General features: G+C 56.9%; 1 protein-coding gene across 2 annotated transcripts in view; it reads left to right on the forward strand.

The window, feature by feature from the left end:
* Positions 1 to 26,717, forward strand: part of PNKD (PNKD metallo-beta-lactamase domain containing) — a 92,109-nt gene that overhangs the window by 39,964 nt on the left and 25,428 nt on the right. Inside the window, exon 1 of one of the 2 annotated variants that reach the window (XM_004617144.2) lies at positions 20,352 to 20,538. The exons of the other annotated variant lie outside the window; for it this stretch is intronic. Within the exon in view, the coding sequence (XP_004617201.1) occupies positions 20,378 to 20,538 (161 nt within the window). The 5' untranslated portion in view covers positions 20,352 to 20,377. Of the gene's footprint in view, positions 1 to 20,351; positions 20,539 to 26,717 lie in introns of those variants that run through there. 2 annotated transcript variants of the gene reach the window in all.

A 26,717-nucleotide genomic window follows, 5' to 3' on the forward strand; every position in this document is an offset into this window, starting at 1 on the left:
CAGTAGCAATAAGTCTCACAATGAGAGACGTTACTGGTGCATGCCTGAACAAATCGATGAGCAACGGGATGACTGTGATACCCTAAAGAGAAGTGGCAGCCTGGCTGAGCAAGGACGAGCCATGGTCCGGGCTGTATTTGGAGAATGGGGGCGGGAAGGGCCGTAGTCTGGGTGTACAGGGAGGAGTCGGCGGGTGTGATAGAGTGATAGAGAATGGTTGTGGGGGGAGGCCCGCCGTCTGGGCTGTGTTGGGAGGCACCCTCTTTGTGGTAGACACTAGGGTGGGTGGGGGTGGGGGGCATAATCTGGGCTGTGTTTAGAGGAGTCCCGGAGTGTAATGGAGAACAGGGTGGACGGGGTGGGGGGGACCGTAGTCTGGGGTGGGTTTGGACGACTCTGTGGGGGTGAGGAGGCCCGATCTGGGCTGTACTGGGAGGAGTCGGCGGTGGCTGGAGAATGGCGGGAGTGGGGGTGTCCCCGGCTCTGTGAAAGCTCACTGGACCTTGTCTTCGTCGACCCTTTTCCTCCATTGTTTTGGGGGTTGGGGTGTGCCGCGCAGTGCTCAGGAGCCTGGGGACCCCTTCCAGTGGTACTCGGCCTGGCGGGGTACGCTGATGCTCCACACTCCAGCCGGCCTGGGGGTAGGCAGTACTCAGGGGCCACCAGGCCCACACCTGGCAATGCTTGGGGAGTGAAGGGGCGTATCGCTGGCATCAAACTCTGGTTCTCGCATTCACGGCGTGCGCCCCTGACTGTTCCCAGCCCTGTTCATTCACTGGCAGGGCAGGAGGCCGCGGTGCTCAGCGAGGGCGTGGAAGAGGAGTTTCCCCAGTTTGAGCTCCGGCTGCCTCCTGCAGGGCAGCCCTGCAGAGTCCTGCCCTTAATTAGCTTCAGGGACTCCCAGGAGCTCACGCTGGTGTGCCGGGGACCGTGAGAAGTGTGTCCCATAGGATTTTTCCAGAAGTGTGTGTGTGTGTGTGTGTGTGTAGGGGAGTGATTTTGGAGGGGGCGGGCACCCAGGTCAGAGTTCAGGGCAGCACAGGGCAGGTGGAGTACAGGGGTTACACGCAGTAGGGAAGTGGGTGGACGGCCAGGGAACATGATTGTGCGGGTTTTGGTTTTGGCTTGGGGCCACACCCAGCAGTGCTCGGGCTAACTCCTGGCTCTGTGCTCAGGGTTACTCCCGGCATGGATTGGGGGATCATATGGGGTGCCGGGGATAGAATCCAGGTCAGCCGAGCACAAGACAGGCACCCTACCTCCTGCACTATCCCTCTAGCCCAATAAGGACAAAGTGTGTGTGTGTGTGTGTGTGTCCCCGCAGGGCCTACCTCCTGTACTATCCCTAATTTAGCCCAATAAGGACAAAGTGTGTGTGTGTGTGTGTGTGTGTGTGTGTGTGTGTGTGTGTGTGTGTGTGTCCCCACAGGGCCTACCTCCTGTACTATCCCTCTAGCCCAATAAGGACAAAGTGTGTGTGTGTCTGTGTGTGTCTGTGTGTGTGTGTGTCTGTGTCTGTGTGTGTGTATGTGTGTGTGTGTGTGTGTGTGTGTGTCCGCAGGGCCCAGGTAAGCCAACTGCCTCACTCAGAGACTCGGCTGTTGTTTCCAGGACTCTGGTTCCAGCTCACTTTCAGGCTCCTGGAATATCCTCCCAGTCCTAAAGGGGCTTGGGTGGCTCCAGCCCTCACAGGCGGGTGACAGGCAAAGAACCGACCCTCTCGCACCTCCTTTTGTGACTAGGAAAAAACCTTCCTCACCCTCCCTCACAGCCCTGTCACCCGACAGCCCCGTCCCTCGGGATTCCTGTCTGTGCGGGGGCTTCTAACCATATCCGACTCACTGACCGGTTTGGAGTCGTCTGGGTGAGACACTCCGCCACCAAAGTACCCGGCACCTGATTGCGGCCGTGTCAATATTTGCTGCTCTTATCTGAGGGCGAGAGTGACCTTCATGCTGGGGTCTAGTCTGGCTCTCCCTTGGGACAGAGTGTACCACCTGCTGGTCCGGGCCAGCCTGGACCCACCCAGCAAGGCTGGGGTGAGGCTCAATTAGTACCACAAGAGTGTGTGTGGGGGGGGGGGGCGGCGAAGGGCAGTTAGGATAGAGAAGAGACCCACATGACAGTAACAGTTGGAGGTGAGCATTTTGGACAGGAGCTGAGTGTTGAAAGCAGGTAAAGGGATATACCTGATACCCTTCCAGTATCTGTATTGCAAATCATAAGGCCAAAAGGGGGCGTGGGGTGGGGACAGAGAGAGAGAGAGAGACAGAGACAGAGAGACAGAGAGAAGAAAAGTGCCTGCCACAGACAGGTGTGTGTGTGTGTGTGTGTGTGTGTGTGTGTGTGTTTGTGTGTGGGGACGAGAGAGAGAGAGAGAGAGAGAGAGAGAGACAGAGACAGAGAGAGACAGAGAGAGACAGAGAGAGACAGAGAGAGAGAGAGACAGAAGAAAAGTGCCTGCCACAGACGGGTGTGTGTGTGTGTGTGTGTGTGTGTGTGTGTGTGTGTGTGTGTGTGTGTGTGTGTGTCCAGTGGTAGCAGAAGGGAAACTGGGGACATTGGTGGTGGGAGATGTGCACTGGTGAAGGGATGGTGTTGAACGTGATATCACTGAAATCCAGTCAAAAACAACTTTGTAAATGTGTATATCGCGGTGATTCGATTGAAAAAATAAAAGAAGAAGCCAGTGATAGGAAAGCTGGAAAATAAGGGTGAACCAGGGAAAATGGGGCCTGGGGACTGGGTGTTGGTCAGCCACCTCTGTCGCATTGTTGGTCTAAGCCAGCCTTGTCAGCACTTGAAAACACAGTTGTATCTGTGTGTAATCTTTTTCTTTAAAAAAAAAAATTGATTTGGGGCTGGAGCGATAGCACAGCGGGGAGGGCGCTTGCCTTGCACGTGGTCGGCCTGGGTTCGATTCCCAGTATCCCATATGGTCCCCTGAGCACCACCAGGAGTAATTCCTGAGCGCAGAGCTAGGAGTAACCCCTGTGCATCGCCGGGTGTGACCCAAAAAGCAAAAAAAAAAAAAAAAAAAAATTGATTTGAGGTATGGAACGACAGTGTAGCACGTAGGGTGCCGGCCTTGCACGAGGCCGACCCAGGTTTGATCCCCGGCACCCGATGTGGCCCTCCCAGCACCGTGGCCAGTGATTCCCTGCGGGCAGGGCCAGGAGTAAGCCCTGAGCATCGCAGAGTGGGGGCCCCAAATAAACAAACAATTGTTTTAATTTTATAAAGAAAAATTTTTTTTGTTTGTTTTCGGGATGCATCCAGCAGTGCTCATAGCTTATTTCTGGCAGGACTTGGGGGGACCGTATGGGGTGTCGGGAATCAGCCCCAGGTCCACGAGGTATAAGGCAAGAGCTTGAACCCTGTATTCTCTCTTTGGTGCCCCAGTTGTTGTTTTTTAACCACATCCAGCTGAGCTCAGGAACTGCTCCCAATTCTGTTCTGGGGGTGAGGGTCACTCCTCATGGTGCCCAGAGACCCTTACTCACGCCCCTGCCTCCTTGACCCTCTGGCCCTCCCGCCTTCTCATCCTTCCCTCCCCTCTCCCCTCCCTGACTTCCTCATTCTTTCTGTTTCAGCCAACAGTGCTCAGGGCTCACTCTTGCTTCTGCATGAGGGACCACCTGCAGTGCTGGGAATAACCAGGTGGGGGCCAATCTCTTAACCCCTGGACTATCTTTCTAGTCCCATACCCTTTCCTTTCGATGTTCATACTTATAAAATGTAGCACTGTTGTCCCGTTGCTCATCGATTTGCTTGAGCGGGCACCAGTAACGTCTCCATTGTGGGACTTGTTGTTACTGTTTTTTGGCATATCCAGTACGCCACGGGGAGCTTGTCAGGCTCTGCTGTGCGGACGGGATACTCTCGGTAGCTTGCCGGGGCTCTCCAAGAGGGGTGGAGGAATCAAACCCGGGTCAGCTGTGTGCAAGGCAAATGCTCTACCCGCTGTGCTATCACTCCTTATAAAATATTTAACAACAAAAAAGCACAAAAATGTTAGATGAGTCCAGCCACTCTAGCTACTCCAAATGCCCACCTCTCTCCTCACTACACCCTCGATATCAGGTCCAAGAAATTAATATGAATCTAATTCTTTGTTTGTCCTTTGGGGCCACACCCGGCGGCGCCCAGGGCTTCCTCCTGCCTCTGTGCTCAGGATCACTCCTGGCAGGGCTCAGGGACCATAAGGGGCCCAGGGATGGAGCCTGGGTCAGTCACACGCAAGGCCAGAGCCCCCCAGTTCTAATGACCTCTCCACAGTCCCCGCGGCCCTCACTCCACATTGCCCTGGTCTGCCTGGCGTCCTTCTTCTGGTCTTGGGTGAGGAGGGGGTGGGGGGGACCAGCCAGGATTAGCTGTTGCAGGTGATTCTAATTATAAGCCCGGTTTGAAAACAGCCCAGAGCATCATGGAACCCAGCTGGACTTTTACTGCAGCAGCTCGGGGCTATTCGGCCTCACCGCCGTGTGTTTTTCAAAGGGTTTCTTCCCGAGAGCTGGTTCCGCAGGCCCTGTGTGTGCAGGTGGCCGGGATCTGGTCCCAGGCACTGCATGGTCCCCGAGCTGCACCAGAAGCTGCCGTGACCACCAGCACCCGCAAGCGGGTGACTCGAAAACAAAAACTAGGGGCCGGAGTGATAGTACAGTGGGGAGGGCGTTTGCTCGTATGTGACCACCCAGGATTTGATCCCCAGGATCTCGTATGGTCCCCCGAGCACCGCCAAGAGTGATCATTGAGGGGCTGGAGCAATAGTACAGCGGGGAGGGCATTTGCCTTGCACACGGCCAACCCGGGTTCGATTCCCAGCATCCCATATGGTCCCCTGAGCACCACCAGGAGTAATTCCTGAGTGCAGAGCCAGGAGGAACCCCTGAGCATCGCCGGGTGTGACCCCAGACCAAACCCAAACAAAACAAAAACTCAGACCAATTAAAACAAAGGATTTCTTTCAGGTTATGTGGGTTTTTTTTTAACCCCTCCCTTTTTTTGGGGGGAGGCACATCTTAAAGCATTATTATTGACTCAGAGTACACGAACATTTTGATAGGGGGTGGAGAGGGCACCCCTGGGTGCTTGGGGAACCATGTGGTGCCAGTGACCAAACCCTGGACCCCAAGGGCCACAGTGATAGGACGCGGGGAGGGCCTTTGCCTTGTCTGCAGCCGAGCTGGGTTCGATCCCTGGCATTCCCCACCTGGTCCCCCGAGCACCGCCAGGAGTGATTTCTGAGCGCAGAGCCAGAAGTAAGCCCGGACCACTGCTGGTTTTGTGGCCCCCAAACCCAAAACTTGTACAACAGCAGAACAGGCCCCCCTGGACTCCAGAATGCCGGTACGCAGAGTACGTTCCCCGTCCTCCCAGCCATCCTTTCCGTACCTGGGAACACCCCCAGTTTTCTCTTTGTTGTTGTTGCTGTCGTTTGTTTGTTTCTGTTTGGGGCCTAAGCCTGGGTCCCTACTCAGAATCACTCCTGGAGCTGCTCGGGGTACCGTCTGGGGGGCCGGGGGGTTGTCCCCTCCCCCTGCAGGGGAAGAGCCCTCCCCACGGTACTCTCGCTCTGGCCCCTCTGCGAGCCTGTGTGAGACCTCGAAGCACACTGGGAATCACTTTCTCGTCAGCCACGCCTGCGAAACCACGGCACGGCGACGCACAAGCACCCCTCACCCATCCCCGTGCGCTGACACTGCCAGGGTCTTATGGCTGTTCCTGAAGGGGCCGGACCCGCCGTGCTGTCTCTCTGGCTGCTGTTACTGATCTTGTCTGTTTGTTTTGGGGCCACGCCTGGCAACACTCAGGGTTTACACCCGGTCCTGCACTCGGGAATTACTCCTGGCCCTGCTTGGGGGGCGCCCTACGGGGTGCCAGGGTTTGAACCCAGGTCGGCTGCGTGCTGCACTATTGCTCTGGCCCCTTCTTTATTGTTCTTTATTTTAAAAGTTTGTGGTGGGGGCCTGGAGCGATAGCACAGCGGGGAGGGCGTTTGCCTTGCATGCGGCCGACCCAGGTTCTAATCCCAGCATCCCATAGGATCCCCTGAGCACCACCAGGAGTGATTCCTGAGTGCAGAGCCAGGAGGAACCCCTGTGCATCGCCGGGTGTGACCCGAAAAACCAAAAAAATAAATAAAAATAAAAGTTTGTGGTGGTGGAGGCCGTGCTCAGCCGCTATTCCCCGTTTGTTACCTGGGGGTCTCCCCAGCAGTGATGGTGGGGGCCATCAGGTCCAGAGACTGACCTTCGTCTCCCACATGCAGACGTACCCTCCAGTCCTTTGGACCAGCTCCCCAGGCCACACTTTTATTTTAATTAATATTTTGGGTTGGGGGGAGTATCTTACCTGGCAGTGCTCAAGGTTTACTCCTGACCCTGTGCTCAGGGATTACTCCTGGTGAGGCTAAGACGGCCATAGGGCTTCCCCGACCCCTACAATTTCTTTTTTTTTTTTTGCTTTTTGGGTCACACCCGGCGATGCACAGGGGTTACTCCTGGCTCTACACTCAGGAATTACTCCTGGCGGTGCTCAGGGGACCATATGGGATGCTGGGATTCGAACCCAGGTTGGCCGCGTGCAAGGCAAACGCCCTACCCGCTGTGCTATCACTCCAGCCCCCCTCCTACAATTTCTTTTCTTTTTCCTTTATGGTTTCTGTTATTTATTTAGGATTTTGGGGGGCCACACCTACCAATGCTCAGGGGACCATTCCTGGCTCTCTGCATAGTGGTCACACAACAAACTGGAGTCAACACATGCAAGGCCCGTGCCTTACTTCCTGTATTCTCTCTCTGGCCCCTGTTTTATGCATTTATTTATTTTTGTAACAGCTAACAGAAGTGTAGACCTTTTTTTTTTTTTGCGGGGGGGGGTCATATCCAGCGATGCTCAGGGGTGACTCTGCACTCAGGAATCACTCCTGGCGGTGCTCAGGGGACCCTATGGGATGCTGGGAATCGAACCTGGGTCGGCCGCGTGCAAGGCAAACGCCCTCCCCACTGTGCTATCACTCCAGACCCCCCATAGACCTTTTTAAGCAGCCAGAAGAGTAACAATCCTCTCCTTTGTTAGGCCCTGAGGGGCTTTTATCTGGGAGTAGTAATTCATGCCCATTAAAGAAAAGGAGAAAAACCGCTTTCATGGCTATTAGCCTCGGAATGGTTTCCACTCTCCAGAGATTGGACATCCTTTAATTTTCCTCGAATTCAGTCTGGATTTAAGTTTTAAGGCTAACACATTAATTCACCTAGAATTTTGTCTTGTTTTGTCTGGGGGGGTCACACCCAATAGGAACTTACTCCTGTCTCTGCACGCAGGAATCACTCCGGGCAGGGCTCTGGGGACCCTTTGGGGAGTCGGCGATAGAACTGCGTGTCGGCGGCTGTGTGCGAGGCGACCTCTCAGGCCCTCGCTTGGAATTATTTTTGGTTTTCTCTGCGAGGCACAGACGTCCATACTCTTTCCTAGCTTGCCTAGGAGCTGAGCCACGTGTCTTCCCAGGAATTGAACTTTCAGCCCCCCCCCCAACAATGCCACATGACAGGCAAACCCCAAAGAGAGGCATACTTGGTGGGGGGGTGTCCTGTGTTTCAGTGGAGCTGGGTGGGACTGAGCTAGGCTAGGCGACTCTCTCTTTTTTGTTTGTTTGCTTTTGGGTCACACCCAGTGATGCTCAGGGGTTACTCCTGGCTCTGCACTCAGAAATCACTCCTGGCGGTGCTTGGAGAATAATATGGGACACCGGGGATTGAATCCAGGTCGGCTACATGCAAGGCAAATGCCCTACCCACTGTACTACTACTCTGGCCCCTATAATTTTTTTTTCCTTTTTGGGCCATACCTAGATATGTTCCGGGCTTACTCCCGATTCTGCACTCAGGAATCTCTCCTGGGTACTTGGGGGACCATATGGGATGCCGGTGATTGAACCCAGGTCGGCCACGTGCAAGGCAACTGTATGGCTCTTGTTTTCCTCCTCCTCTTCCACTTCTCCTCCTCCTCCTCCTCCTCCTCCTCCTCCTCCTCCTCCTCCTCCTCCTCCTCCTCCTCCTCCTCCTCCTCCTCCTCCTCCTCCTCCTCCTCCTCCTCCTCCTCCTCCTCCTCCTCCTCCTCCTCCTCCTCCTCCTCCTCCTCCTCCTCCTTCTCCTCCTCTCCCTCCTCCTCCTGCCCCTCCTCCCCTCCCTCCTCCCTTCCCTCCCCCCTCCTTGCCCAGGGAGGTTCCCATGGCCAGACATGAATACCGAGATCAAGTTCACCCACCAGCGCGCTTCGGACTCGTGCCTGGATTACCTCTGCTACCCTCCCATTGGCCAAAGCAAGTCCTAAGCCCAGGCTCCAGGCAGGGGCTCCGGGAAATAGACGCCACCTCCTGTTGGTGCCAAGTTGCATGCTAAAGGGCATGTTGACAGGGAGAGAGGAAGAACTTTGAAAACCGAGACACAATCTACTCCACACCCACGCACACAGCCTTTCAGGAAACTGGGCTGTGGGGAGATAAAGGGCTCCCCAGAACCCAGACCAGAAAGGGAGTTAGGGTTTTTCTTTCCTTTTTTTTTTTCCTTTTAGGGCCACAGCCAGCAGTGCTTTGGGCTTGCTCCTGACTCTGTGCTCAGGGATCACTCCTGGTGGTGCTCGGTGAACCATATGGGGGTCCCAGGCATCAAGCCTGGGTCAGCCGTGCAAGGACCCCACATACTATCCTATCTTTGAAGCAAGGGGCTTTTTTTTGGGGGGGGCAGGTCACACCCAGCGATGCTCAGGGGTTACTCCTGGCTTTGCACTCAGAAATCACTCCTGGTGGTGCTCAGGAGACCATATGGGATGCTCGGAATCGAACCCGGGTCAGCCGAGTGCAAGGCATACGCCCTACCCACTATGCTATCACTTCAGCCTCCCCCCCCGTTTGTTTTTTTTTTTTTTTTTTGCTTTTTGGGTCACACCCAGCGATGCTCAGGGGTTACTCCTGGCTTTGCACTCAGGAATTATTCCTGGCAGTGCTTGGGAGACCATATGGGATGCCGGGGATCGAACCCGGGTCGGCCGTGTGCAAGGCAAACGCCCTACCCACTATGCTATCTCTCCGGCCCCCCCCTTTTTTTTTAAGCCAGGGAGATACTCAAGTTTGCTTTTAAGGGTGAGGACAAGTTGTGGCCAGAAAAAAATGCTTTTGTGTTTGTTTGGGGGCCACACCCAGAGGTGTTTGGGGCTATCTCCTGGCCCTGCATACCTGGCGGGCTCAGGAGACCATATGTGGTGCCCAGGGATCAAACCCAGGTCGGCTACGTGCAAGGCCAGTCCCCAACCCACTATACTGTTTCTCTGGCCCCGAAATCTTCTTGGAGATGGGAGCATCTTAATTAACTTAAAAGTTAATTCCTCTGAAGGGGCTGGAGCGATAGCACAGCGGGGAGGGCGTTTGCCTTGCATGCGGCCAACCCGGGTTCAATTCCCAGCATCCCATATGGTCCCCTGAGCACCGCCAGGAGTGATTCCTGAGTGCAGAGCCAGGAGTAACCCCTGTGCAGAGCCAGATGTGACCCAAAAAGAAAAAAAAAAGTTAATTCCTCTGAAAATCTATGTGTGGGGGACAGAACTTGAGCAGTGGGGTGGGCCCCCAGACGATGATCTGGGCTGAGAGTACAGGCGTCAGAGGTTACCAGGAACAACTGCAGGTGCTGAGAGGAAACCTCAGTAAAGCGGGGCAGTGATCTGGGGGGCCCGTGAGGGGGGCCTGCAGTCACACAGGACCCCCCTTCCTCCCCCGCTGGCCCCGAGAATGGAACCTGTACAGAGGTGGGGGGTGGAGCAATAGTACAGCGGGGAGGGCATTTGCCTTGCACAGCTCACCTGGCTTTGATCTCCGGACTACCCTGACCACAACCAGGAGAAAATTCTGAGTGCAGAGCTAGGAGTAACCCCTGAAAAAAAAAAAAAAAAAAAAAGAACCTTCGAGGTGGGTTTGCAGGCGGGCCAGTGTGGTAGGTTGTTGGCTAAGGTAGGAGAACCAAGGAGTGAAGAAGTTGGAACAGTCAGAGACGGACTGGCGGGGAGGGGCAGGCCAGAGGAGCTGAAGGGCTGGAAGCATCGTGTGTGGGGGGTTGAAGGGGGGCCTGTGGGTGGTAGGATGAGGAGGTCAGAGCGATGGATGTGGGAGCCCACAGTAGCCAGGGAGCATCTCCGGGGAGGCGAGGGTGTGGCCGTGTGAGTGGGCTGTGCAGCTGCACTCAAGGTCTTGGAATTGAGGTCAGGCACCGAGGCTGGGGCAGACTCATCTCTGCACAATGCAGACCCGCTTCTGTAGGAACTGTGCCGTCTGGATGAGGAGGGCACTGGGAGGCCTCTATTTTATTTTATTTTCTATTTATTTATTTACTTATTTGGCTCTTTGGGTCACACTTGGCGACGCACGGAGGTTTCTCCTGGCTCATGCACTCAGGGGTTACTCCTGGCTCATACACTCAGGAATTAACTCCTGGCGGTGCTCGGGGGACCGTATGGGATGCTGGGAATCGAACCCGGAACGGCTGCATGCAAGGCAAATGCCCTACCCACTGTGCTATCGCTCCAGCCCCTCTATTTTTTTTATGCTTTTTGTTTCTTTTTGCCTTTGTTTTTTTTTTTTGCATTTACCAGTGTACTCGGGGCTTATTCCTGGCTCTGCGTTCATGGTTCGATCCTTGTGGTGCTCCTGGGATGCCCAGGATGGAGCCTGGGTTGCCTGCGTGCAGGGCAAGCACCCTCCCCACCGCGCTCTGAGGCTTCTCTGTTTCAGCAAGTTCCCGAAAGGGTTCTTAGGCGCCCAGGAGTTAAGAATGATGGAGCAACCATGCTGTATGGGCCATGCGTGTGGTCCCAAGGTCAGCAGTGGGGCAGGGAAACTAAAGACGTGTGTCCCAGGGTTGGGGGGTAGGCAGTGGCCAGTGGTTTGGGGTGTGGGGGGTGGGCTAGAGAGAAAGTTTTCTCTTGGCAGTGCTCCGGGGAGTCATGCAGTGCTCCTGCATACAAAGTTCATTGTCCAGTGAGGTATCCAGCCGTGGAGAAGTTGTTTAACGAGACCCAAGGAGCAGTGAAGGGCCAGAGAGAGAGAGAGAGAGAGAGAGAGAGAGAGAGAGAGTACAGAGAAGTTGAGGTGCTTGCCTTGACCAGGGCCAACCCTGGTTTAACCCCAGCACCACCTATGGTCCTTCTGAGCCCTTCCAGGGGTCCCTCTTGAGCAGTAAGCCAGGAATAGCCCCCAAGCACTGCCGGGTGTAGCCCCCAAACAAAACTAAATTAAACAAAAAAGGAGCAATGGGTGAGCCTAGTGACTTGGAAGGGCTGCTGACAAGGTAAGTAAGAGGCAGAAGGCAGAAGGGAAGGAGGGACACAAGAGGGTTGGTCATATTCAGGTGGGGCCAGAGGTTGGATGGGAGCAGTGAGAGAGGATGGGAGCGGGAGGGTATTTCTTTCCGATGCTCTAGGGTTCAAGGACGCCCTGGGAAGGGGAGAAAAGGATGGGGAGCTTGGGGCGGGGCTACGGGAGGCGCGGGCCGCTGTGATTGGGCCGGGCGGGGCGGGTGGGCGGAGCCGCCACCTCTGGGCGGGGCTATCTTCTCCTGCCTGGTCCAACACCATCTCTTCTGTTCTCTGCCATTCAAACAGCTCCCACCATCCGGGCTCCTTCCTGCGCGGGTCATCGCCATCGTGGTCGCCACCATCCTCATCCTCACCACCACCACCATCACCAATGCGCGCGACCACCGCTGGCAGCGAGCCGAGCCGTGCCGCGAAGACCGAAGCAGAACCCTCCCTCCAAGGGCGGATCCCAGACACCAGGGACAGACAGACACCAGAGGGCGGGGCGGGGCGGGGGCGGGGGTAGGGGGGAGGCCTGGGAACAGACACCTGAGAGCCCCCAGCCCGGCCGGGGACCCCCCCCCCAAAGGGACTTTGTTGTTGTAAGATCAGCTCCAAACCACCTCAGCCTGGACCGTCCACGTCCTGACCTGTTAGGGGCGGGGCCCAAGGCGCCAGCTGGACCATCACGGGCCAAGCGCCCTGCAGCCTTCTCCCATATGATGAAACTCGGGCCACACCTAGCTTGCTCGCCCTCCCTGCTTACCAGCTGCCCTCCTGGAGGCGTAGGGGTCCTATTCCATGTTCCCACCTGCTCCCTGGATGCACGGGGCTGACGACCTCTGACAGCTGCAATGCTTCCCGGCAGTAGGCAAACCGTCATTCATTCATTCATTTATTCATCCTTTGTTTCTCATTCCCTCCCTCCCTTCTGGGTCCCTCCCTGGACGCCTGTGCTGGGTCAGGCATGGCGCACCACCTTTCTTCCCGTGCCCAGGACCGTGGCCCAGATGCAGGCCCCTCCCTGCTGGCTGGCCGTCCAGGAGGGCCAGGGCCAGCCAGAGTTACACAATGGCCTCCGACTCTGTAAAGGGTGCCCAGGGAGACAACAGCTGTGGAACAGCCAGGGGGGCCCGAGGAAGCCCGACGAACTAAGCTTAGGCTTTGCCAGCGGGAGGCCTGGGTTCGATCTCTGCATGGTCTGAGCACCAGGCCAGGAGTAGCCCCCAAGCACTAACGGATGTTCGTGTTCAAAGAAAGGGGCCAGAGAGATACAACAGTGGGTAAGCACTTGCCTTGCCCCTGGCTGACACCGTAGATGGCCCCCGGCCCGCCAGGTGTGACTCCTGAGCACAGAGCTAGGAGTTAAACTTGAGCACAGTAGTGATAATAGTAGTAGTAGTAACAGCAATGAGGCTCTTCACAAAGGCCTTCCAAAAGCCCTTTGCTTGGGGGCTGGAGCAATAGCACAGCGGGTAGGGCGTTTGTTTGCCTTGCACGCGGCTGACTCAGGTTTGATTCCCATACGGTCCCCTGAGCACTGCCAGGAGTGATTTCTGAATGCAAAGCCAGGAGTAACCCCTGAGCATTGCCGGGTGTGACCCAAAAAGCAAAAAAAAAAAAAAAAAAAAAGCCCTTTGTTTTCATTCACTGTAGAACTTCCACGTGGTGATCACACAGACTTGTGTCCTTGGTGAGTTCTCCCATGGGCAGATGCCAGGACTCAGCCTCTGGATTTCTGGCACTCGAGGCTGGATTTCTTTTTGGTGGTGGTTGTAAGGGGGTCTGGGCATTATGGGATGCTTCCTAGCATCCCTGCTCTCTCCCTTCTAATGCACGTGGTATCCTAGCCTCCCCCCGCCCACCATGACACACACATCCCTGGTGTTGATAGAAGTCTCAGCGTGTGGCTACCTGTGTCCCAGCAGGAAGAATCACCCCGGCTGAGAACGCTGGGGACTTGGTATCGGCCCTGTTGCCACCAGGCTCCACCCAGCACAGCGAGGCAGGAGCTGGCGCTGACAGCCCACCACGAGAAGCTGCGGCGTGGTGGGGGAATGAGCCTGAGGTGGAAGGCAGTGCGGCATCTCCGAGGGGCAGTGTGGCTGGGCTGCAGGCACAGGGCAGCGGGGCTGGCGGGGCCCCAGAGACAGCGCCAGGGGCTGGCGTGTAGGCTCTGGATTTCATCCTTGGCCTGGCCACCACCACGTGTTGGACCCCTACAGCCCCAAGCACCTCTGGGAGGCCCCCAATAAACGAGAGAGAAATGTGGCCCCATCACCTGGAGGCCTTGGGTTTGGACCTGTCAGAGGACACTTGTGAAAAAACAAAACAAAACAAGAAAACAAGGGGCTGGAGCAATAGCACAGCAGGTAGGGCGTTTGCCTTGCACGCGGCCGACCGGGTTCGATTCCCAGCATCCCATAATGGTTTCCTGAGCACCGCCAGGAGTAATTCCTGAGTGCAGAGCTAGGAGGAACCCCTGTGCAGAGCCAGGTGTGACCCAAAAAGCAAAAAAAAAAAAAACAACTCAGAGGACACTTGTGAGTCTTTAGTCTGTACCTGGACTTCTGCTGGACACTAGAGACTCAAAGATGAAGGAATAAAATCAGACTTTTCCTATTAGGAAGTCAGTGATAATCCTGGGAGGAGCCTTTGAGACAGACGCATAAACAGCATCAAACAAAAATGTCTTGCGGGGGGGGGGGGCAGAGCAATAGTATAGCGACTAGTAGAGTGCTGGCCTTGCATGCAGGGGACCTGGATTTGATCCTGGCATCATGTACTGTGCCCGAAGCCCACCAGGAGTGATCCCGGAGTGCAGAGCCAGGAGTCAGCCCTTTCACACAGCCGGGTGTAGTCCCAAATCAAAAAGCAAAAATATGGGGCTGGAGCAATAGCACAGCGGGTATGGCATTTGCCTTGCACGCGGCCAACCTGGGTTCGAATCCCAGCATCCCATAAGGTCCCCCGAGCACCACCAGGAGTAATTCCTAAGTGCATGAGCCAGGAGTAACCCCTGATCATCGCCAGGTGTGACCCAAAAACCAAAAAAAAAAAAAAAGCAACAAAATGTCTATAGGGGTCGGGGATGTGGAAGGCACCGAAGGAAGCAGGCAGCGACTTAGTTGGCATGAATGAGCCAGAGCGAGGGACACTCGGAGGATATAAACAGGCCGTAGGGTATAAAGTGCAGGCGAGGGATGGGAGAGATGGCACGGGGTAATGCCCTGCATGCAAATAATCTGACTTTGAACCCTGAGCCAAGGCTGATTCCCGAGCATGATCAAGTGTCACCCCACCCATCCTCCCAAAGGGGGGAAAAAAAAGTACAGGAGAGCCTGGAGGATGGGGCACCAGTTCCCTGGCCCGGAACATTCTTGTGGGGGGTGGGGGTGGGGGGAGAAAGGGAAGCAGATATGGAGCAGCTGTTTGGAAATCTCCCGGACAGCCCACGGAAGGGAGGATGGATTTCTGAGCCGGCTGGAGTCTCCGAAATAGCACCCCGGCCCTCCTGCGTTTCACAAACTGCATCTTGGGCCATTAGCAGTAATCTTCCCAGCCGTGACCTGGCACTGAGGAGTCAGGCTCCCGCTTAGTGCTCTGCAGGCCCCTGCCTGAGCCGGCATTTCTTGTTTGCGATGATGACAGTGGCAGTGTCTGAATTTCCCAATGCCGTACCTGGCACAGCCTTCTCTAGGAGAAAGGCGTGTTTGCAGCCGCTCGGGAGGATGGCCCACGGTTTCTCACGTGGAGAGACACAGACATAGAGATGGAACAACACGCTCGTCCCGGAAGGGCTTCCTGCAGACGCGCGTGCTGGGCTCCCCATAGTGGCCCTTCCTTGGTCTCCACCATAGTGTGTGGATGTCGATTCTTGTGGGGGTGGGGAGGGTTGTGTGTGGTGGTTGCGGGGTGGGGGGGGCTTTTTTTACTTAAAAAAAGTTATTGTATCCTGGGGCTGGAGAGATAGCACAGCGGGTAGGGCGTTTGCCTTGCACGCGGCCAACCCGTGTTCAAATCCCAGCATCCCATATGGTCCCCTGAGCACGGCCAGGGGTAATTCCTGAGTGCAGAGCCAGGAGTAACCCCTGTGCATTGCTAGGTGTGACCCAAAAAGAAAAAAAAAGTTATTGTATCGAATCAGAATCACCAGGAGATACACAGTAGATACACAGTTACAAAGTTGCTCAGGATCTGGTTTCAGTCATACAATGATCCAACACCTGTCCCTTCACCAGTCACATTTCCCAACACCAGTGTCCCAGTTTTTATCCTCCTGCCACTCCCCCTCCTCCAGCCTGCCTCTATGGCAGACGCTTTTCCCCCCTCTTTCTCTCTCTCTCTCTCTCTCTCTCTCTCTCTCATTCTCGCTTTCGCTCTCTCTCACTCTCTCTTGCTCTCTCTCTCTCTCTCTCTCTCTCTCTCTCATTGGGCGTTATGGTTTGCAATACAGCTACTGGGAGGTTATCACATTTATTCCTGTACCTCCCATCAGCACGCAATTCTTGTCCCGAGTGATCATTTCCCATTATCCTTGTCAGAGTGGTCCCTTCTCTGTCTACCCTTTTAAAGCAGGGCACTGAGAAGCCGGCTTGTGGGCCAATGCACGAGACAAGACAGGAAGGGGGCAGGCTCCAGGCGCTAGCCCACAAAGTTGTACCCACAAAGGGGCCTGGGAAGGAGTGTGTCCAGCAGAGTCCGGTCTCTGGCACGTCAGGGGCCCAGTAAGAGTGAGTGTGACCCTCAGCAAAGCAAATGAAGGGCTAACCTGGGAAAGTGTGTCGTGGTAAGTACGTGCCTCATCTTGTAGGTAGAAGGTCTTGGCTTTGATCTTCAGCACCACTGGGGGGAAAAAATAGAGGGAGCGGGAGAGAGTAGGCAGGTAAGGTGATTGCTTTGCATGCGGCCCACCCAGTTTAATCAGGGGCACCTCATGGTCCTCTGAGCACACCAGGAACGAACCCTGAGTACTGAGCCAGGAGCAAGCCCCCATCGGAGGGAGGGGGAAAGAAGTTAAGGGTTGAAGAACTGGGTCACAAGGCTGGAGTATGTGCCTAGAACACCGTCTGAAGGGCCCCCAGTCCCACAACGACTGTTTCCACATAGTTTGACAGCTCTGCTGGTCTGCCCCATCCTCCCCTCCCCAACAACAACAACAACAACAAATTGTTGATGTACTCAAACAGGAAACTCCATGTCTGTCTGGGGTCTCTGAATAAAGTTTAGGATTAGGAGTTGGATTAAGAGTCTCTGGGACGGTGGGACTGGAGGAATAGCATAGCGGGTAGGGCATTTGCCTTGCACGCAGCAGACCCGGGTTCGATTCCCAGCATCCCATATGGTCCCCGGAGCAACACCAGGAGTAATTCCTGAGTGCATGAGCCAGGAGTAACCTCTGTGCATCGCTGGGTGTGACCCAAAAAGCAAAAAAGGAAAAAGAGTCTCTGGGGCGGGGGTGATGGTGGGGATAGTACAGGTGTTCGGTGCTAGAGGTGCTTGCTGCTGGCACCACATGCCCCCTCCACACCACTGGGCACAGCCCCAAGCACTGCAGGGTTCAGCCCTGAAGACCCTCTGATCCCCCCTGCTCTGGCACCTCATCCTTGAGCTCTAGCTAGCACCAAGGCTGGTTAAGAATAGCGAAGATGGACCCCAGGGCCATTTGAGCTCCAGGTTAGGAGACACCCCTCCCCTCAGAATATAGTCCACTGGGGGAAATCATTTAAAATTCAACCCCTTCCTTGACTTGGGGGAGATTTAGGCCTTTAATCTTTTCTTTCTTTTTTTTAAAAAAAAAAGTTTATTTATTTAATTTTTGTGCTTTTTTTTTTTTTTTTTGCAGGGGGGTGGTCACACCCAGCGATGCTCAGGGATTAAGGGATTACTTCTGCCTCTGCACTCAGGAATTACTCCTGGCAGTGGTTGGGGGACCATATGGGATGCCAGGGATCAAACCGGGTCAGCCGTGTGCAAGGCAAATACCCTACCCGCTGTGCTATCACTCCGGCCCCCAAGCCTTTAATCTTTTCTTTCCTTTTTTTTTTTTTTTTTTTGCTTTTTGGGTCACATCTGGCAATGCACAGGGGTTCCTCCTGGCTCTGCACTCAGGAATTACTCCTGGCGGTGCTCAGGGGACCATATGGGATGCTGGGAATCAAATCCGGGTCAGCTGCGTGCAAGGCAAACGCTCTCCCCGCTGTACTATTGCTCCAGCCCCCGAATCTTTTCTTTCACACAAGAGCCTGGTACCTGTGTAAAACCCATATCCAAGACTCAGCCTTTATTTTTCACGCAGTAAAACCATAAAGTCAAACGCATGCGAATGAATGGCTATCCTGGGGTCTCAGGCCTGAAGATGTCGGGGCAGCAGAGGGAGAGAAAGGAGTGACCTGGGGGCAGGTTCTGGGGCTCTGCAACCCCGGCCAGGCTGTGGCTTGGTGGGAGAGCGTCTGGGCAGCACGTGAGAAGCCCCGGGTTCAGCCCTCCAGGGAGCAGCAGGGGCTGGACGGCTCCGCGCGCTATTTACAGCATTTCCTTCCCTTCCTGCGGGGCCCATGCTGCCCAGCCCCCGCTCCTGCGGTGGCCACGCCTGCCCCCAGTGACTCCGTCCACCTAGCATGGACAGTGCTAGGACCCTCAGACCAGGGGGAGGTGAATGGCAGGGCGTGTCCCAGAGAGTGAAAGGGGTGTGGGGGGCATCACTGAACTTGGGGGTCTACGGAACTTGGTCCCGGGCCCTAGCCTGACTCCCATCATGCTTTGCTTTAGTCAAGCTACCCCCTCTGGGGCTGGAGCGATAGTGTAAGAGGGAAGGCATTTTGCCTTCCATGCATGCTCTGCGGGTTTGATCCCCAGCATCCTGTATGGTCTCCCAAGCCTGCCAGGAGTAACTCCTAAGCACAGAGCTTGGAGAAAGCCCTGAGCACTGCCAGGTGTGGCACAAACACAAAACAAACAATAAAACCCCAAGCTACTCCCTTTCAGCCTTTACACATTTTTTTTTTTGAGAGGGGAAGGTAGTTTGGGGTCACATCTGCAGCGCTCATCATCCTTCCTGGTGGTGCTCAGGGAGCCACGCGAGGTCAGGGGGTGAATTCAGACCTCCCATACAAACACTAGGGCTGGAGATATAATTCAGCAGGTAAGGGGCCTGTCTTCCATATGGCTGACCCCAGCCTGATCCCCTGGACCACACAGGGTCAAAGTGTCCCCTGAGCCCCTCCAGGAGGGATCCCTGAGTACAGAACCAGCAGTGATTCCTGAGACACTGCTTCCCACCTGCCTCCAAAATAACAAAAATCAACACACTAGCCTTTGACTATCTCTGCAGCCCTGCATGGCAGTTTCGTTTCTGTTTTTGAGCTACGCCCAGGGGTGCTCAGAGCTTACTCCTGGCTCTGCACTCCGGGATCCCTCCTGGCAGGCTCAGGGGTCCATAGAGGGTTCCAGGGATCAAACCCAGGTTCTGCCACACACAAGGCCCCACACGCTGTACATTCCTTCCAGCCCCAGCACCTGAGGCCTCTGGGCCTCAAATCCTCTGGGCAACCTTACCCCTCTCTGTTCAGTAATGTTCTCCCCAAGTTGGTCTTCTCTGCCCTCCAAGTCTCTTGCTCTCTCAGGCCGATTCTTCCCTTTCTGGATAACACCATAATTTTCTTTTTTTTTTGCTTTTTTTTTTTTTTTTTGCTTTTTGGGTCACACCCAGCGATGCACAGGGGTTACTCCTGGCTCTGCACTCAGGAATTACTCCTGGCGGTGCTCAGGGGACCATATGGGATGCTGGGAATCGAACCCGGGTTGGCCTCGTGCAAGGCAAACGCCCTACCCGCTGTGCTATCGTTCCAGCCCCCAACACCATAATTTTCAATCCTCTCTCTCTCTGTGTGTGTGTGTGTGTGTGTGTGTGTGTGTAGAGTTATAAGTCCGTCATTATATATGTTTCTTCGCTTTTTTTTTTTTTTTTTTTTGCTTTTTGGGTCACACCTGGTAATGCTCAGGGGTTACTCCTGGCTCTGCACTCAGGAATTACCCCTGGCGGTGTTCAGGGGACCATATGGGATGCTGGGATTCGAACCCGGGTCGGCCACATGCAAGGCAAACACCCTACCCACTGCACTATCTCTCCAGCACGTTTCCTCACTCTTTAGGTTTATTTCTCTGTAAGATTCTATACTGTAGGCTCCGGGAGTGCAGGCACTGTCCCTGTTTCTCTGACTCTTCCGTCCTCAGATCCTAGAACAGCACCTGGCACACAGGGAAGGGACCGTGTGAGTGGCCGCTGACTCACGGGTCAGTTTAGATTCCGCCCAGCTGAAAAAGTCTGAGTCTAAAGTTTCTTACCTGGATTTATGGCTCAGCAGGAGAACATTTGCCAAGGAAAGGAAGGGAAGGGAAGGGAAGGGAAGGGAAGGGAAGGGAAAGAGGTAGGGGAAAGTGAACTTTATCATCTACATTTATTGCTCAGCAGAAGAGCACGAACTTCATCCTTGGGTTTATTCCTGGTAACTAACACACACACACACACACACACACACACACACACACACACACACGTCTCCATCAAGAAAACCATTCGCCTCCAGTGATAATACAAAGGGTAAAGTGTTTCCCTCGCACGTGGCAGACCTGGGTCCGATACCCGGCATCCAGTACGGTCCCCTGATTCCTGAGCACCGAGTCAGGAGTCAGCCCTGAGCTCCCCCTGAGCGCAAACTCTCCCGAATAGCCCGGACGGGGAGTGAGTGGCGGTGGCCCGCGGTCCCTGGACCACTCGGAGGATTCAGCCCTGGGACCAGGAGGGGTTAGCGCGAGGGAGGCAGGCGGAGGCGTGGGGTGGGGGGGTGGAAACGGTGGGCCCCCCCAGCACCCCCCTCCCATTCCCCTCACCCCCCTCCCAGGCTGCAGCCGGCGCGGGGGGAGGGGGCGGAGCCCGGGCCCCGCAGGTCCCCGCGTGGGGGCGGGGCCGGGCCGTCGCCAGGCAACGCAGGCCCCGCCCCCGGGCGGCCGGCCGCCCGCGCCTGCCCCCAGCATGGCCTGGCCGAGCTGGCCCGCGCCTGGGCTGTGGGTGGCCGGCTGCGGGCTGCTGCTGCTCGGCCTCGTGCTGCTGGCGAGCCCCCGCAGCCGCCGAGCGCGGAGGACCCTGCGCGGCCTGTTCATGGCGCGCAGCAAGCGGCTGCTCTTCCGAATCGGGTGCGTGCCGGGGCGCGGGCAGCGGGCGGCTGGCGGCGCGGGGTGGGGGGGACGCGGCCGGTCCGCGCCGGGGAAGGAGAGGGGGCCGGGAGCGTGGAGCCGGCGGCCCCGAGGAAGGGGGCAGGATGCGGCCGCAGAGCGGAGCGGGACGGCTCGGGAAGCGGCCCGGGAGGACAGTCCGCGCCCGCCGCGCCGGCCGGCCGGGAACCCCCCCCTCCCCCGTCCCGAGCGCAGGTGCCCGAGAGCCGCCGGCCCCGGCGTCCAGTGTCACCCGAAGCCCCGGCGCCGTTCACGTGGCCCACGCGCGCTGCCCGTGCTTGTCCGCTCGCCCCGGCCCGCGGGAAACGCGACCCACTGGGCTGGAGGAGTTTCCCCGGACCCCCCGCGGCTTCTTGCTGCTGCTTTGTCCGTTGGAGGTGCGGGGCGGGGGGGAGGGGGACACACCCGGCAGTGCTCGGGGCTGACTCCTGACTCTGCGTGCGCTCAGCGATCCACTCCTGGCAGACCCCGGGGACCCTCTGGGGTGCTGGGGATGGAACCCGGGTCACCTGCGAGCAAGGCGAACTCCCCACCTGCTGTCCTGTCGCTCTGGCCACCCCCCTCCCCCCACACACCTACTTTCAATGACTTTTTCTTGTGGGAACCCCCTCTCCCCGCAGATACCCCCTCTCTCCCCTTTCCCCTACTTCTGCCCATCCCGGGCAAACTCCGCCCCAGCTGCCGCTTGAGACTCCCAAGGAACTCCAAGAAGGAAGGGGTCGGCGGGCCCCCTAACCCCTTCCTGCTCCCCAGGGGCTCAGGGGGCAGGACCTGACTCTCTGAGCTAACGGGGAGTTGCGCGCCGGCCTGGCAGAGCTGGCCTCCAGCCAGGTTGGGGGGAGGCCCGCAGCCTGGGAATTTCCTGCATTTCAGACAAGACATTGTCCGAGTCACCCCTCCTCCCTAGAGCACCCCCAAATGTCTCCTTCACATGTAGCCTAAGAAATAGAGACTTACAAGTCGCCTGGGGGCGGGGTGGGCGCAGAAACCATGAAGGGGGTCCTTCGGCGGGCGAGTGCCCCAGGCTGTCTCATGATAAAGCCCCAGCCTAAACAACGCAGAAGGGAAAATGAGGACATTCATACATACAGTTCCAAACCGCTTGGTATTTAAAACAGAAATTGCTCCCCCCTCCGCAACACACCATTTTGGGGATTTCTTTTTTGCAACTCTCAAGAGGAATTTTTAAATCCACTTCTCTGCTTTCATAATTGGTTACAGGTAAGTGCTTGCTGCAGATGGACAGAGAAAGTGGAACAATTTCCCCTAGGAACTGGTTTCAGAAGGGCGGGGAAGGGGAGTGTCTCCTGGGGGATTCTTGGGACCCTCAGGATCTATCTGGATATTTCTTCCACTTGGCATCTGGGACATGCCAAATCTGTTGTTTTTGTTTGTTTTTGTTTTAGGAGGTGGTACTCAGGTTTTACACCTGCCCCTGCACTCAGGGGTCACTCCTGGTGCGTTCGGGGGCGGGGGGGGGGGGAGGGGGCGCAGATGTGATGCTGGGAATCAACCCAGGTCAGCCCCAGGCAAGCAAGCGTCCTACCCGCTGTCCTATCACTCCAGCTCGACATGCTAAATAAATCTTAACAATTCTCTGAGATCTTGGGAATCCAGGGAGCGTTCTAGATTAAATGTTAAAGTTGCCTTAGAATGAACACCCCCAATTCGCAGCAAGCCAAAGGCTCCAAATCCCAGCTCCTGCCAGCCCAGAAGGTGGAAACAATCAGCCCGTCCCTGGGGGGGCCCCGGGGTGGGGGTGGGGTGGGGGCAGGCGCTGGCTGCTGAGATTAACTAAGGGGCTGTGAGCAGGAAACAGCGTAGGGAGGCGGGAAGGTGGGGTAAGGGGGGCCTCCGGGAAGGATGGAGAAGGAGGGGAAGGGACTCGGCCCCCCCCCTCGAGGTGTGGCTGGGTGTGTGACAAATAGCCGCTGTCTCCAGTCTGGAGAGCAGATGGTGAAAATGCCAGGCCGGGCCGGGAGGAGCAGCTGCTGTGTGACTCTGCCGAGCTGAGGGGCCCTGAGCGGGCAGGTGTCTGGAGCACTGGGGGATGGGCCTGGCCAGCTGGCCAGCTGAGCCCCAGGGGGAGGCAGAGCCACACTTGGGGTGTCCGTGAGTCCCTGTGCCTCGTAGGGGAGCACCTGGCCCCGGGGTCGGGACGCGGGTGACCAGAGATCTACCTTTGTGACTTTGCTGCCGGCAGCCACCTGGCCTTGGGGTCTGGAGCCCACTGGCCTGATTTCAGAGGGTCACAAGAGCCCGGGATTGAGAGCCCTTAAAGAAATGAGGGTTTTTGTTGTGTGGGGAGGGTTGAACCCGGGGCCTCAGATACGCCTGGCCAGTGCTTTATTGCTGAGCTGCATCCCCAGCGCCTTTTCTGGTTGGGTTTTATTGCTTTTGCTCTTATTTGGGGGTGGAGGGGCTACACCTGGCCGTGCTCAGGGGTCACTCCTGGCTTGGGGGACCATAGGTGGTGCCGGGGATCAAACCCTGATTGGCTGCCGGCCAGGCGAGCATCTTTCTTAGCCCCTGTGCTGTCTCTTTGGTCCCTGGTTAGAGTTTGGTTTGTTCTGTCTGGCCCCAGAAGCCTTTGGGGGTCCCCAGCGCACTGGGGACCCAAGCCAGGGCCCTGACAGAGTTGGGGTGCACTCTGGCCCCCTCAGCCACCTCCCTGACACAGCCATCTGCTCATGCCGGCAGAAGGAGTGAGGCAGTGGCCTCCCCCACCTTGGGGCTGTCCACAGGAGAACCGGGGGACCCTCCCCTTGCTGGGCCTCGGGGGCCTTGGGTCACTGAAGCCCACCCCCACCTCTGGTTCCGTGCAGTTCCTACCCCAGCTTCCCTCCCTTGCCCAGTTCCTTTCCCAGCTTGGCTCTGAGCCAGCCGTGCCTGCTGAGTGCCCGGCCCGGCCCCCCGGGGCCCCCCCGAGGCCCTTCCGCCTCCCCTCCAGAGACGCCCAGTTCAGCCTTGCCCAAGCCGCAGGGTCCATTTGGGTTTGTGTCTGGGGGCCTGTCAGTCCCTCCTCCTCCCTCACTCTTCCCGGTTCATCAAACTCTGCCCACCTGCTGGGGGCCAGAGGAAAGGACAGCGGGGAGGGTGTGTGCTCTGCACTGGCCGTCCCGGGTTCAATCCCCGGCACCCCATATGGTCCCCCCAAGCACCACCAGGAGAGATCCCTGAATGCAGAGCCAGGAGTAAGCCCTGAGTATCGCCAGGTGTGACCCCGAAAGAAAAACCAAACAAAACTCGGGGGCCATTTCCTGAAAGCTTACCTGCGAAATCTAACCAAGGGCCCCGGAAGATGCTCGAAGGACTGACGTGCATGAAGTCCTGAGTTTGATCCCTGGCCCCCCCTACCCCCCCACCCTACTGCCTCAGCTGATGTGGCCCCAAGGGCTTCAGCACGTGGCTGTATCCTTGAGCATCCACAAAAAGGGCAAAGTAGACCTTGAGCCACTTGAACACTTATCCCCACCTCCCCCCCACTGTGGTTCCCGTATCATCTCTTCGGGGGCGGGGGGGCCCAAGCTGACTGCTCCTCTCACCTTTGCTTCCCCTCGCCCCCCTAAAGTAGTCTCAGCACCGCCACCAGAAGGGAGCGGAAGACTTAAGTCAGAAATGTGTTACTTCTCTGCTCAGCTCCTCACACCCCGGTGCCTTGCCTTGTTTTTGCTTTTGTTTTTGGGCACACCCGGCAATGCTCAGGGGTAACACTTTTTTTTTTCTTTTCCAAATTTAAAATAAAATCATAAAACCGTAGACTCCAACCAATGGAATAGAATTAAACAGAAGTCTGCATGTTTCTTACCTCCAATGAGGTCTGAGACCCCATGTTCAAACACATTAACATTCCTTTTTTTTTTTCTTTTTGGATCACACCCGACAATGCACAGAAGTTACTCCTGGCTCATGCACTCAGGAATGGCGGTGCTCAGGGGAGCATATGAGATGCTGGGAATCAAACCCGGGTCGGCCATGTGCAAGGCAAACGCCCTACCCGCTGTGCTATTGCTCCAGCCCTGACATTAAGATTCTTTAACACCTAGTTTTGAACTTAGGAATTACTCCTGGAAGGCTTTGGGGGGCCAGATGGGATGCCGGGGATTGAACCCAAATCAGCCATGTTGCAAGGCAAACTTCTGACCTGATATACTATCGCTCTGCCCCCCACCATGGTCTTTTTGTTTTTTGGGTCACACCCGGCATTGCACAGGGGTTACTCCTGGCTCTGCACTCAGGAATTACTCCTGGTGGTGCTCAGGGGACCCTATGGGATGCTGGGAATCGAACCGGGGTCGCCCGCGTGCAAGGCAAACGCCCTACCCACTGTGCTATCACTCCAGCCCTTCCCTCCACCATTGTCTTTTGAAAGAATGAAAAGCTGGGCCAGATGCCCTCTCTCCTGTGAAGCCTGCCCAGTGTCCCCTGAGCGGGCCTGGGGTCGGGTCCCGTGAATGGCCTCCACCCTGTGTTCCTGCTGCTCCCGATGCCCACAGACCTCACCCAGGGGCCAGGACGGAGTCCAGAGCGCCTGGAATTGTGGCGTGCAAGAGCCGGGGGGGGGGGGGAAGCCGAAGGAAACCAAGCCAACCCAGGCCTGAGGGCGGGCACGGGCTGCAGGCTGCAGACATCAAGTGCCCACAAAGATGGCCGTAGGTGCCGTGGGCAAAGGCTCAGAGGGCTGCCTGGTCTCCAGCAATGACACAGGTTTTCATTTTGTTTTGTTTTGTTGCGGGGGGAGGGGGATGTGGGAAGGGCTGGGCCACACCCAGCAGTGCTCAGGGCCTGGCTGTGTACTGTGGGATCACTCATGACGGCGCTCAGGGCACCTACAGGGGGTCTTCAGTGGTCAGTGCCTTGGTCACCTGCAGGCAGAGACGGGGAGAAGCATTTCTGTCCTGGGCAGGCTGGCAGCTTCCGGAGGACCCACTCCCCTCTGTCCCCACCCCTTCCCCGGCTCTGAGCTCTCAGTAGAGCTCAAAGTAGCTCTGCAGCTTTAACTGTACCCCCCGCCCCCGCTTTCTGGGGCCACACCCAGCAGTGCATACTCCTGGCTCCATGCTCCGTCCTGGCAGACTCGGGGACCGTATGGGGTGCTGGGGAGAGCGGGGTCGGCCGCGTGCACGGCCAGCACCTTGTCCGTGGTGCTGCCATGGGTACTGTCTCCTGGGCCTGCCTTCCCTCTCTTTTTTTTTTTCTTTTTCTCTTTTTGGGTCACACCTGACAGGAGTTCCTCCTGGCTCGGCACTCAGGAATCACTCCTGGCGGTGCTCCAGGGACCATGTGAGAAGCCAGGGACCGAACCCGGGTCGGCAAGGCAGACGCCCTCCTCCGGTTGTGCTATCGCTCTGACCCCTTCCCTCCCTCTTGAGAAAGCCCAGAGCGTGTCCCAGCGGTCCTGGAGCAGGCTCACGGCCGGCCGTGGGACACTCACTGGAACTCTTCCCTTCCCCAGAGAGCACCCGGTCACCGCACAGACCCGGGTGAGGGGTCACAGGAAGCAAGGCCAGCAGCACCCACCCGCTGGCCTGTGACCTTTGGGGTCCCAGTGGAGTCTGGGACCCTGCCGGGAACCTGGGTCACTTAGGGAGTCCCAGGAAGAGGAGGACACGAGGTGCCTGTCCCTGGCAAGAGGGGGTTTCCAGGCTCTTCTGCAGGAGGCTGGACCCCCTCCCTGCTGCTGAGGGACCTTGGGCCATCCCCGCCCCCAGAAACCTATGCCTGGGGCCCTCAGGCCCTCTTGGGGCTCCCACTTGGTGGGGGAGGGGAGGGGAAGAAGAAGTGGCTCATTGTGTGTTCCCAGCTGGGTGCCAGCAAAGGGGGGAGGGCGGGGTGGCCTATCCCCAGCTGTCCCCTGAGGCCTCCGGGAGACACCAGAGAAGCTGCTCTGTGGTGAGGGCAGCCCCAGGCCTGCTCCGGCTCTCTGCGCTCCCCCACCCCACCCCTGCCACGGCACTAGGATTTCTGTCTCCTTCTGGGCCGCAGAGGACCAATTAAGGGAACATTTTTCTGTCTTTATGGTGAGAGGACTGTGGGTAGCCACAGAGAAGACTGATTCGGGCCAGCAAGGGGAGCGGCCCCACAGAAAGGCTAGGGTCGGGGTCGGGCTGGAGCGATAGCACAGCGGGTAGGGTGTTTGC

The sequence above is a fragment of the Sorex araneus genome, chromosome X (genome assembly GCF_027595985.1).
Source record: "Sorex araneus isolate mSorAra2 chromosome X, mSorAra2.pri, whole genome shotgun sequence".
NCBI lineage: Eukaryota > Metazoa > Chordata > Mammalia > Eulipotyphla > Soricidae > Sorex > Sorex araneus.